The sequence below is a fragment of the Electrona antarctica genome, assembly GCF_951216825.1.
Source record: "Electrona antarctica genome assembly, chromosome: 8".
In the NCBI taxonomy this organism is placed as follows: domain Eukaryota; kingdom Metazoa; phylum Chordata; class Actinopteri; order Myctophiformes; family Myctophidae; genus Electrona; species Electrona antarctica.
This window is the reverse complement of record NC_136789.1, coordinates 12,209,383-12,222,474: the sequence shown is the minus strand read 5'-3', so window position 1 is coordinate 12,222,474 and position 13,092 is coordinate 12,209,383. Positions and strand designations below refer to the sequence as shown.

Sequence of the window (13,092 nt, the reverse complement as noted above, 5' to 3'; positions counted from 1 at the left end):
GCGACTAGCGACTGCGAGGCAATCTAAATAGACTCTCGAACGTGCGGTGCATGGTCAGTTGGTCACGGTGTCACGGGCGGACCACAGTGATAGAGAGACAGACAGACAGGACAGGAGGAGCACCTATGCAAAACAGCATCGTGTGTGTGCCTATTTGTTATTTAATTCATGGTTCACAGGTTCAGGTTTTCGTTCACTAATATATCTTGTTGTATATTAAATTAAAAAGACTTTAATAATTTAATATACAACTAACAACACACAGTGACAGTTGCTTGCAAATTGCGATATGTGCGTGCGTGCGGGGGGGGGGGGGGGGGGGGTGAGGCGGGCAGCAAGGGAAGCGAAGCGAGAGGAGAAACAGACAGGGTAGCCCTACAGCTTTATTTAATTCATGCAGGTTTATTTATTTAAGATACAACAAGTTGCGTGTGCGTGCGTCTCTCTGTGTATATGAGAGGGGGCAGCAAGGCAACTTAGGCAAGCGAGGGAAACTTTTTGTTCCTGCAACCATGGTTTCCAGGTCGTATTGCAGTTGTTCATGTCGCAAAAACGAGGGCGAGGCTTGATTTTATAGGGCGTGCCAGATTGATTTCAGCCGTCACATTTATTACTGCTAGGAATGAAATTAGGAAGGATCAGCTGTCTGCGATCACTTTGTAAATGCCGACCCGACGTGGGTGTACTACGAAACCTACACTCGAATTTGGGGCAGATTTTACACTCAATTGATAAATGAGGGCCTATATTTCTAAAACTATGAAACATTTCAAAGATTCCTTTTCAGGCAAACATGTCCACCGTAAGATGAACCTAAATAGGTTTGAATGGGGTTTCTAGGTGTAAGTATGTAGGACTAGTAGCATGCCAAAGTTTGTGCTATTGCCATTGAGAATGCATTGGGCGTTTAAGTTAAATAACTGGGAAACTACAAATCATTTCAAAGTAAAAAGTTCCAGCATGTGTCTCCACAGTAAGCTGAATTATAAAATGTGTGAATGGAGTTTCTAGGTGAAAGTGATTTTTTTGACGTGCCATAGAGCTGCCATTGAGCCCCATTATACATTTCTCAAATTTTAAAGCACTATATATTTCTAAAACTATGAAACATTTCAAAGATTCCATTTCAGGCAAACATGTCCACCGTAAGATGAACCTAAATAGGTTTGAATGGGGTTTCTATAGGTGTAAGTATGTAGGACTAGTAGCATGCCAAAGTTTGTGCTATTGCCATTGAGAATGCATTGGGCGTTTAAGTTAAATAACTCAGAAACTACAAATCATTTCAAAGTAAAAGGTTCCAGCATGTGTCTCCATAGTAAGCTGAATTATATAAAGTGTGAATGGAGTTTCTGGGTGAAAGTGCTTTTTTGACGTGCCAATATCTGCCATTGAGCCCCATTGTGAATTTCTCAAATTTGAAAGCACTATATTTCTAAAACTATGAAACATTTCAAAGATTTCTTTTCAGGCAAACATGTCCACCGTAAGATGAACGTAAATAGGTTTGAATGGGGTTTCTAGGTGTAAGTATGTAGGACTAGTAGCATGCCAAAGTTTGTGCTATTGCCATTGAGAATGCATTGGGCGTTTAAGTTAAATACGGGGGGGGACATATTTTGACAGCAGAAACTGCCTGTCATAATTTCTCCCTATTCTCCCCATTCCAAAGCCCCCCCAGGTACATTATATATTTAAACTATTTTCAGCAATGGTACACTACTACACTTATTTTTTCAGTGGGTAGATCTTGTTGAGCTGGTCATTTTGAAAGTAGATATCACGTCATAAATGTGTGGGCACCCCTGATGTACAATGATTAGAGCACCCCTCACTTCACACAGGTGTGATTTTTATTCACACAACCATGCACTCAGTGGCCCTAAGGTGTAAAAAGGTTACAGGCCATACTATCACAGACATTCAACTAGTGTATTGAGACTTTGTTTGCTTGACTTTGTCTTCTGGACTACGGTAATGCTTGGGATCACAAAAGGACATCACAGCAGAAGTCAAGGTTCCCAAATGATCAACTAGTCATGCATGCTTTAGGATAATAATCATCATCATACTATAATTAACCAAATGTCTGTCTGTCTGTCTGTCTGTCTGTCTGTAACACTGCCGTAGCTCATCTGCCTGCACCAATCACTCCCACTTTTCACACAGACATTAACCATAATAATATGGAGGTCTTAACGAAGCCCTTTTTTCAATTTGACAAATTATTGATTAATAATTAATTTATTAGTGCATTAAAATTACCCATCATCTTACATGATAGTATTTTTCTCTCCAGAGCTACAGTCACAACACTTGGGGAGGTTCATAATAATTATTAAAATTAATGTAATGAATAATTACATCAGTCGGCCTCATGGTGGCGCTATAACAGCCCACTTTACATTTTGCCTTATAACTCTTGAACCCTAGGTCGTAAAATCAAACTTTCCCTGGATTCCTTGGGTCATGACTCATCTCCCCATATAGGCCACGCCCATTTGCGTCAGGATAGATTTGGAATTTGGAAGAGCAAAACACTTTTTGCTCTTCCACATACAGCTTTTGTGCAAATCTCACAAAAACACATGATCTCTGGACCTATCCGATGAAAACGCCACAACCAGAATTTTCATAGTCCGTATCGGTCGGCTGTAATCGGCGTCCAAAGTTAGTGGGAGGGGGCCTGTTTTACAAAAAGAATTACACAAATCACCAACGGAATGTACAATCCACCCCAAATTTCATTCACATGTTGTGGGTGGTTTAATCAACGGAGAGCCCAAAGCAATTACATTTTCAGCCATAGGGGGCGCCTCAAATGTGGAAATTTGCGGCGCCCCCGCAATGTAGAAAAGCTGCGAAAACAGCTGATCTACAAGCTCACATCACAGGTTGCAAAAGCCATGAGTTTTCTCAAGCCAGAGCTCAGAATTGTGCACATTTTGGTCACAAATGCACCTATAACTTCATCTGTGCGACTCACAAAATACATTTACTACAATACTGTAGTAAATACTGTACAAATACTGTCCATAGTTTCTGTGGTGCATGTCAAACTGGGGGCCTTCATACTTTTTGAATGGGGGTCTGTGGGCTAATAAGTGTAAATGCTGTGGTCCTTGCCATGAACATATTCCCCTACCATGCATTTGTACGAATAGTTTCATGTTATAGTGCTGTTTTTATTCATTAAAAAAACACATTATACAAGTTAAAATGAACGGCAATTAGAGATATTTATGGGGGGCCAATAAGTCACAACGTGTAAGGACTAGTAATAATAATTTGTAATTTGATCAACATGCTAGGAACAATCGTTTTTTTGTGTCTTGGATTTTGTCCAGTGGATCTCTCTCTCTCTATAGGTTGTCCTCAGACAAGCCCTCCATAGTCACTTCCAGTCTCAAGGACAAAATATATTCACCCATAATGTTCCCCTTGAGAAGAGCAACAGAGTGGGCACAATGCCATGCACAACCATTGTGGAAATGGAGGGACAGTTTTTATTGCTGCACAATCTCCAAGGACAGCATTATGTTTTGTCCCCAAGCAGAGACTACAGTGAGACAGGGTCTAATAATTAGCCTGGCTTGGCCATACTAATATCACACTGCGTGAAGGGCAAATTTTGTCCCCGGCAGATTCACGTCTGGCCACTGCGAGGCTATCTAATAATCGCGTGGCTACTGAGTTATTCTCAGGCGTCATGTGGCCAATTTATGATCTATGACATCTAGGGATGTTAACAATTAATCATTAATCGTTAATCGATTAATCACCGTTAAGACATTCTTCAATTAAACTTAACAGTTAACAATTCATTGAAAATTCCTCCCACACCTTGGTGGCCACAGAAACGTCTCTGCTTTTGCATGTGATGTGACAGACAAGACTCATAAAAGATGTAATTCCCTGGCCCTGTATCTCAAATGGTCAAATAAATATTTGATTTGATATTTGAAGGAATATAATATGCCTTTTGGCATATTCTTCTTTGCCCATGAAGCTTTCAGAAGGTTCCCCTTCCATGACCATCATAATCCATCATCATTCCATCATCTCAGATTTTCTTTTACATCTGAAACAATTTCTAAATATGAATTTAAGCACATGCTACTTCTGTCACATTTTACTTCAGTCATGCGAGTTCTAAGGGGTTGACCACCTCTATCTTCTGAAACCTGAGTGTAGACATCATGACCCAAAGCATTGAAATTCCTGGCCACTGGTGATTTCTCATCATTGTTCTGGATGGATGGAGTTCTGATTTCCCTAATGGGTTTTTCCTACATAACACAACCCACAGGGGCATTTCCAAAGATGTTTTGTTTTGCATTAAATCCTACCTTTGACAGAATATATATATTTTTACCAGAACATGCATGTAAAAATGACTCACTCTTCATGCCATTGCAATGTACAGTATACAATTATGACAGGGGAAATTATCAGTGGTTAGAGTTGACAGAAAGTGTTGAGGGGATTGTAAAGGTCTGCTCTGAAGTGTGTCTCTCAAGTCTTTGGCCCTCTTGTCGGCAAATAAAGGCACCTAGGCCATAGTGGCCTGCATTTAGGTAGTTAGAGTTGGCTGTGATTTTGTAAATGTTATCTATAATTGCATTACCAGTCCATTTCACATGGCATTTGAGCTTTCCTGGTACCCTCGTATTAAAATAAATGGCACCTGCACTCAATTGTACTTGATTGTATCACACACTATTTATACCTCACTTCCTGTTTGTCTTGTCACAACGCTGAGGAGTCAGGTCGAAACATGTCCGTTGGTTCTGTCCATGAGGTAAATAAAAAACATGTGAAAAGTGTGTAGGCTATTTCCTCACATCTATTACATTATTGTGCTGTGCACCTTAAAGACCTTCATCTAATCTGGACTTTCTGGAGTGTTGTGGGCCTTCTGCTTTGCAGTCATTTCCCTCACCTCATTGTGCTATTATGTTCAGTGAAAGCTTTCCCCACAATAACAGAAAATACACTAGTACACAGAGCCCTGTGGGACTCCGTTCAACCATATGGGGTTTAAGTGGTTAAACATACTTTCATGTTTATACTTTAATGTTTAACCATGGCACGTGAGCGTCATTTCCATCCATCAGCTGTTTAAAAACCAGGAAGAGACACCTGTTCTAGGCGCTTTGTTGCCGCTTCTTTGCGTGTATATGTGCCCTCGCTCAGACAGACCCTCTTCTAATTCAGTGCTGCACCATAAAAAGGGGAGTAGCCACAATTTGCTAGTCTGCCATGCATCAGGCTCCTAATATAGTGTAGGATAGAATAGTGATAGGATAGGTGGTGAATATAATGTTGCATGTAAATGCATCCGTAATTGGATGTCCGTTTTTAATTTTAATGTTTAATTCGATAGTATGGCTCAAAATCAACTAGTTCAAGTTGACCTCCCCCTGGCCAGCCGGGGCGCCTGATGGAGGGGAAAGGAACTGGTCAGAATAACGTGTTCCTACCACGCGCTACGTCCAGCCGGGGAAACTCTCCCCTGTCAGGTGAAAAGAAGCAGCTTGGACTCCTCATGCATAGAAGGAAGCATGAGGTCAGTCTGCTGCCCCCCCAGGTTGGCAGAGGAAGTGTAGCGCCCAGGATTACATTAAATAATTGACACTGGGTGAAAAGTTGTCCGTGTGCCCAGATTGCACATGTGGACATACCTGTCGGCAGCAAAACTCAACGTTATTAGGCATAGGCAACGATGGAGGGAGAGGGCAGGGCCGTGGGAAGACGTTTTAAGTTAGGGGTGCTTTAGTAGGAGGTACATTTTTGCCACGATTATATTATTTTTTATCAAAAGCAGCGGAGACCACTGCTGCTATCTGAGCCTCTTACTCTTCATTTGGCATGAAGCCAAATGTTTGTCCTTTTTTTTATTTTGATTTCTAGTTTTTAACCTTTTAAACCTTTTTAACTAGTTTGACACAATTTTTCTAATAAAAATGTCTGTATTAAAATGTCTGTAAAGCGACTTTGGGTACCCATAAAAGCGCTATATAAATCGTATGTATTATTATTATTATAAGCCAAGAGAGTTATGATAATAAAATAGGATAACACCACAACAAAGCCAAAGTATTTAGGCTACATTTTGGCAAACTTATTCTCAAATTATGCTATTGCATATCCTAGCATCTAGACTCATTTTAATGTGTCATGTTTACTCAAGGAGCACACCTCTGATGCAAAGTCAGGCTGCATAAACACATTCACCCCACAGCTACCATAACTGATCCACAAAACAAAACAAAACACTGCAATTAGTTTCACAAACTAATTATAATAACCTAAATTAATTTCAGAACAATTCGCACAGTAACTGATCTCAAGCACGCTGCACGGTCCTCCAAGTCCTAAACAACAAATCTATTTTCTTTTCAAATTTGAATGCAGCTCTGCTTACTAAAGAGTAAAGAGTCAGATCAGTCCCATAATGAATGGATGAATGATTCACAAATGCATTTCAGTATTGATAAATAACTCCACAGAAAATATTTTTCGATGCACACATATATGGTCTATAACTCTATCGTTGCATCAAATATTAAAGAAATTCCACATATAAAAGATGTTTTTCTGATTCACACACAATTATATCTTATTTTAAATATTTAATATAAATCAACAAATGTATGTATTGAAATATATTTGTGTAACATTCATCAAAAGACATATTAGGATATTAATACATGCATCTACCCCCTCCCCGTCTGTCTGAATAAACCAGCATTCTGTACGTTTCATGTCTTCTTCCGATGCAACAATATAGAGGCAACTGCAACTGTAGCACCTGGGATTCAAACCCGGGCCTCCCCATAGAGTTATAATATATGAGGACGGACTGCCAGCACCTAACTATTCAATGAAAGTTGCTCACCAGCGTACTCGGAAGACTGCTCTACTTGAATGGGCACCACTACTAACTGGTGGTGCCCAAATGCAGAAGACTTGAGCACTAGGGTTTCAAATGGTAGAAGAATGCACGACTCGTTGGCGTTTCAAATGTTGTATTATTAGGTATTGCAATCCCAGATTTGACTTGAGTATTTCCAATTTCCAATACTTTTACTTCTACTCCATTACATCTTGCATTTGCACTTTTACAGTTATTTGAAAACGTACTAGTTACTGTAGATTTGGATTATTATTACAAAACATACATTAACCACTTCAGCCCTGTATACATTTCAGCCATTTGAAAATAGCAGATTTACAAGCTCGCAATGCGGCATGATGCTATGCATTGTGAGCTTGTAGATCTGCTAGAGGGTATGCGTGTGACATCATCATCAAACCAGGAAGTTATGCAGGAATGCCTACTGAGTGGCTAAAAACTACTTTCTGGCCTTGACAGCCCGTACATCCAAACAGAAAAGTAATATCTAATTGCATTAAACGACATTAAACAATGTTAAACTCACTTTTCCTGTCACTTTGCCACTCGATTTGCCATTCACTTTATGCATGCGCATACCCTCTATTAGCAGATTCTGCATAATGTACATTTTATTCTACTTTTGGTACTTTAAGTACATTTTTATACCAGTACTTTTATTCAAGTAAATTTAGATTTACGGACGTGTACTTGTAACAGAGTACTTGTTCCACCACTCACCATATCTACGGCTCATACTAGAGGGAATCCTCGCTTGGCCAGGCGAGATAATGGGCTTATGTCCTACCCATCACCAGGGTCTAGATTTCTCAGTGGAACAGAGAAATCTCAAGCCACTGCAGATGTATTAGTTATATTGTAATGTAATAACATACAGATGACTTAAAATAACATTTGATTAATTTAAATGAGTTCCAGATTGCAGACGATACCTAATGCAGTGATGATACCTGAAGCAAATATCTTTTCAGAGTGTAAAAAGACTATCAGCTTTTCATTCTTGTGACAGGAAAATAATTAACACCACAGTAACCCTGTGAACCCATTATGTGAGTAAAGTAATTCAAATGCTGAGGGTGCTTACATACATGGACCATACATACAGATGCTCTTTTGTTAAACACCATGGACTGAACTCTGTGAACAGTACACGTAATTGGCACGGTGACACTCCGCTTCACGTCATGCCTAACACCAGGGCTCCACCGGGCGCGTCAGTGTCGCGTCTTCGTCACCGTCAGGGAATGTTCCCTTTTTAATCAATGAAGGGTGGCTCCACTGCCCGCGTTGCGTTGCATTGACGGAGACGCAACGCGTGCATTCAAATTGAACCGGTGCGTTTTTTGACGCACGCAACGGAGACGCAACGCGTCCGGTGGAGCCCTGGCGTAAAGCTGCAACACAGCCATGCAATGAACCCATTCAATGCCAAACTAAATAATAATTTAATTCTCTCAGTGCCAATGAGTTATCACAGAATATTTATATCCACTACGATTGAGTCCCCAACCGTTGATATTAATATTAGTTACAGTTATTTTATGGCGACCAGGGAGACGTCCGTTTCTAGCAGAGCTCCAAAGTGAAAACGAGCTGTAGAACTGGAGCAGATCGCCCTCTTGTTTGGCAGTCACCCTTTTTCCATAATGGCTGAGGGGTTAAACAGTGACAAAAAGGTTAACTAAGAGCACCATCTAGTGGCAAACCTCTGAAAATGTCCATGACGTACAATTCGTCATTAGGCACCCTGGACATCAGAGCGTATGACGGATTTGTACGGCATTGGCACTTAACCATGAAAAAGCACGCTTGTGTTATTGGCTTGCTTATACATTTAACTGGTTTGACATGGATAGCTACTACTGTACCATTCACCATCATATCTTTACACTTTCCTTGCCACGTTTAGTGGCCTCATAGTGGTGTCTTATAAGACGCCGCTTCACATTTTGGCATATAACTCTTCAACCATAGGTCGTATGAAATACGAAAACTCCATGGCTTTGATCATAATGCAACATCTCATATAGCCATGCACACTTTTTATTTTTTGCTACTACTAATTTTATTTTCATCAGGTTGCTGAATGAAAATGAATTCTAGCTTTTGTCCAAAACTCACGTAAATCAGTACACACTTTGGAGTAATGTGATCAAGATGTGATCAAGATGTTCATATTCCATTCCAATTGGCTACGATTGGTTTTTCGCTGGAAAATTAATGCCATTATATCATGAATGCATCCAATTACCGGTATCCCCAAAATGGAATTGCACGTTGAGGGCCCTTTAAAAAGTGCACATCCGAAAAGAAAAGTAGCACAGTCTGTCGTACAAATTCTATTTCCCCCCACAGCTTCCTCATGTCCTGACGGCTGCACCCCATGACTGACACAGCCCTGGGTACAGTGGGTAGGCAACTGAACCCGGCCTGGCAAAGACCTGCGCTCTGAGGAGCACGCAAAGATAGAATTGTCATTGACTCAGCTCATGCCACGAATAGCTGCACTCAGTGGCACTCAGTACTGTGTGTGTTGCCAATAATTTCTAGCTATCATGGTATCTTTTTCTGCAATTTAGGGTTGAAGAATGGTTCTTGTGTACTGCTGTTCATACAAAACCTTAATCTGGCCTTCTGCACATTAACATATTCTGTCTTGTGTACCGTCCCTTTCAGGATTTCGGTGTGTGATGAAGACAAATTTCGCCACAATGAGTTCATTGGGGAAACACGAATTCCCCTCAAGAAGCTCAAACCCAACCAAACAAAGAACTTCTACAACTGCCTGGAGAAACAGCTACCTGTAAGTGTGCTGCATGCCAGCATCAGTATTATTCCTTTCTGTTACTGGAATAAAACAACTGTAGTTTCTCAACACAACTTTATTGTCGGCACTCCGCCATTCCCAACTGCACAACTGACACACAGTGTCACAACATCCGGTTTCTTTCTCCCGGTCTCCCCTTAAAGTCACAGTGCATCACATCACACACATCACACACTGGAAATAGTCAATAGGGAATTACATTGACTTAACAAACTCACTGTCTCAATAATTAAAACAAACAAAACAACAACAAAAAATGTACAGCAACGTACAGCAACATACAGCAACGTACAGATTGTGACGTTTTTTTCCTTTCCATTTTTTTCTTTGTTAAAGGCAATGTCCTTTCTATGTTCCCTTTTGTTACAGACAATGTCCTTTCAATGTCACAATCCTAAGTACTTAAGAGTTAAGTCTTAAAAAGACAAAAGAGTGGCTGCACACACTGATAGCCAAAGAGCCGATTATTTATTAGGATGCAGAGTAAAAACCAACGTTTCGGCAGTACAACTGCCTTCTTCAGGGTATGAAACGTTGGTTTGTGAGCTGGCACCACTAATAAGACTGGTGTGCGTTTAGCATCCTCCTACACAGTACAATCCTAAGTACTTTCAGTAAGTTGCCACTGTCCTTCACTAAGGGCCTTCAGTAACTGAAGAGGAGAAGCCCCCTTTTTTATAAGGCAGTCCACAAGTTGTTCTTTTGTTTTGTACCAAAGGATCCGTTCAACCTTTTTGGTGTGGATGAGCTCTTTGATGCTGCTGATTTATTATTATGTATAAATACTATAACCTAGATGTGGCAGCGCCTTCGGTAGCGCACGCGGTATTGGGGTCTGCTGGCTCCCTAGAACATCAGGACAGTATAGCACTGCCTCCTGTTCTCCACAAGGACTGGGTTCTGGACCCGAAGGGGTCCCTCAACCCCTCCCAAAAGTTTACCTGGGACCCACTGGAAAGGTTCAGGTCACGGGAGTTCATCAAGTCCCATAAACAAAAGGTGTTTATGGTCGTGAAATTTCTATTTAATACAACGTTAAAGGTTACTTTAGTAACCACGGTTGTATAAATCAATTGAACGAAATACCTTTCGTGGAACGCCCTTCTGTTCTCTAAGCACAAGAAAAGTTCCGAATGAGGGGTGACGTAGCCAGGGCCGCTTACATACAACAGGGGCGTATGTAAGCGTATGTAAATTCTAGATTTGCTGTCCTGGGGAGCACATAAAATAGTTCTGACAGCTAGGTTTTGAAGGAAACCTACCCTAGGAATATCATTATAGGTTATTGGACGGTAGTAGTTAATACTTCAGCACTTACTAAACCTGAAACTATGTTGAGAATCATATTTAGATGGTGACTGAGAGTGCACTCAAACCATTGTCTAATTCAGTCTGACCGCCATAGAGGACTGTATCTGATCATCATACAGTGCCACTACTTAACAATGTAGCATTTATATATATGGAGTAATGGAGTGTAGCTCCGAGTTACTGTACCATTCCACTGCGTTTCAGAACCGGCACACGTTGCTTACCCTTTTCTGCACATCGTATCCAAAAAGCAAAGGTCCGAGAATGAGCTAAACTAATTTTAATTTAGTTCCGGACAACAACAGAAAATGGATACGATGTGCAGAAAAGGGTAAGCAACATTCCTTTCCGTTTCTGCAACGCAGTGGATGTGTGTGACCTCATCTCGGAGCTACAGAATGGCGTAGGGACTGAGGGCACATATGGGGCTAACTGTGGCTCAGCTCTTCTCAGATGTAACTGGGGCTCAGAGGACAAAAGGATGGAAACTAGTGCCTTTGCCTTAAGGTGCATTATTAACATGTTCTGTTACACATGGCTGCATGCTGGTCCATGTGATATGTGCCAATGCACTCGCAGTGCATTGTGGGACTTGTAGTATTATGGTGGTCCGTGCAATATACCAGAGGGCCAGTTCTAATACTAATTAAATATCATCCCGCGGGCCAAAGATAATTCACTCACAGGCCTGATTTGGCCCCCGGGCCTTGAGTTTGACATGTATGGTCTAGAATGAAGAGCAATGTATATTGTATAGCACAGAATCTTGATCTATAACAAATATATTACTGTACTTTGGTAAAACTTTGGTAAGACAGCCATTCATTAGTCTATGAAGGAAACAATTCAGGCTCAAGGAATAGAAAAGGCCAGGCCCAGTCCTAACAATAGCCCTGAATGTACTGGCAGATTTTACCCAGTCATCCAGTTACCATTAACACAAAGAATGGAGTCATCATTATGTGTAATAAGGTCTTTTAAAAGGAGATTTTTAATCTCAATGGGATTTCTTGGTGTTAAACATAAAAAACAAAATAATTAAACTAGAGATATAAAACTGTTAAACTTTTTAGGTGTTTATCTCCTGGGGAATCAGGGACGTCTCACTGCCTTCACTAACAATTTAATAGGCAACATTCAGTCAAGGACCTTCTTCAGATATGCTGGCAAATGGAACCAACGCCATTATGTACAACAAGCAAGGTCAACAAGTGACCACTCATCACCTACACTTCATTACTGGCAATTGGCTCAGAGTGAACTCCTGAGTAGATCACACATGAAGTAATTTGACCTCAATCGGAAATAAATCTGCATCTCAAAATAACTAAAGTTTCAATTCTCAGTTTAATAGTAATCTGAGTAAATCAGTCATTGACTTACTCGAAACCCTTAAACCTAACCCTAACTCTATGGATAAACCGGCTTCTACTACAACAACACAGGAATACACATGGGCAGGCCAATGCAAAGAGGCGAGCCACACTACAACATATGACATGTAGGCCCACGCGGTCGGTACGGACGATGCACAATTTTGCTATTCGACATCACAGCTCTTGGAATATGCAGAAGTCTCATAATAATATTGCTATGTCATATATGATATACCGATTATACACAGGCAGATAACCATTTAGAAACATGTATATTTTGTCATAACTCACCATTAGTGGGAGCCCTGGTCTTCTCATGGCCCGGTGGCATACTGTATGACCCGCAGCCTGCCATGGGCCTGGGGAGCAGGGCTTGTCTTGTAATGATTTACTAAAGAAAAGGAGAAAGACATTCCGTACGTATCACCACATATTCTCATATTTCGCAGATCAAGTGAATATGTTAAGAAACATTGGCACAATATGATTCCAGGTCCTGAATTGGCACCTATATTTTAAGATTCTCCTTTGTTTTATTTTATATTTGGACAGATAATTTGGTCCAACACTGGCGTTCAGTTCCAGAACACTGCGACAGAGTCAGACACTTAATTCCCCTACCAAATGGGAACTCTTTCAGTGGTATGCAGTGCACCAAC

The 13,092-nt window shown here is 40.7% G+C and overlaps 1 protein-coding gene and 1 long non-coding RNA gene across 3 annotated transcripts in view; one reads left to right on the top strand and one right to left on the bottom strand.

The window, feature by feature from the left end:
- doc2b (double C2-like domains, beta) overlaps positions 1–13,092 on the top strand; it is a gene marked incomplete at its 5' end in the record, with an annotated part of 137,570 nt that overhangs the window by 105,841 nt on the left and 18,637 nt on the right. The window contains one exon of the mRNA XM_079508659.1: positions 9,596–9,722. Coding sequence (XP_079364785.1) covers positions 9,596–9,722 — 127 coding nt within the window. The remainder of the gene's footprint in view (positions 1–9,595; positions 9,723–13,092) is intronic.
- Positions 1–13,092, bottom strand: part of LOC306928495 — a 134,528-nt gene that overhangs the window by 113,412 nt on the left and 8,024 nt on the right. For both annotated transcript variants that reach the window (XR_013790700.1, XR_013790701.1), the window contains exon 4: positions 12,725–12,824. This is a non-coding gene — a long non-coding RNA (uncharacterized lncRNA). The remainder of the gene's footprint in view (positions 1–12,724; positions 12,825–13,092) is intronic.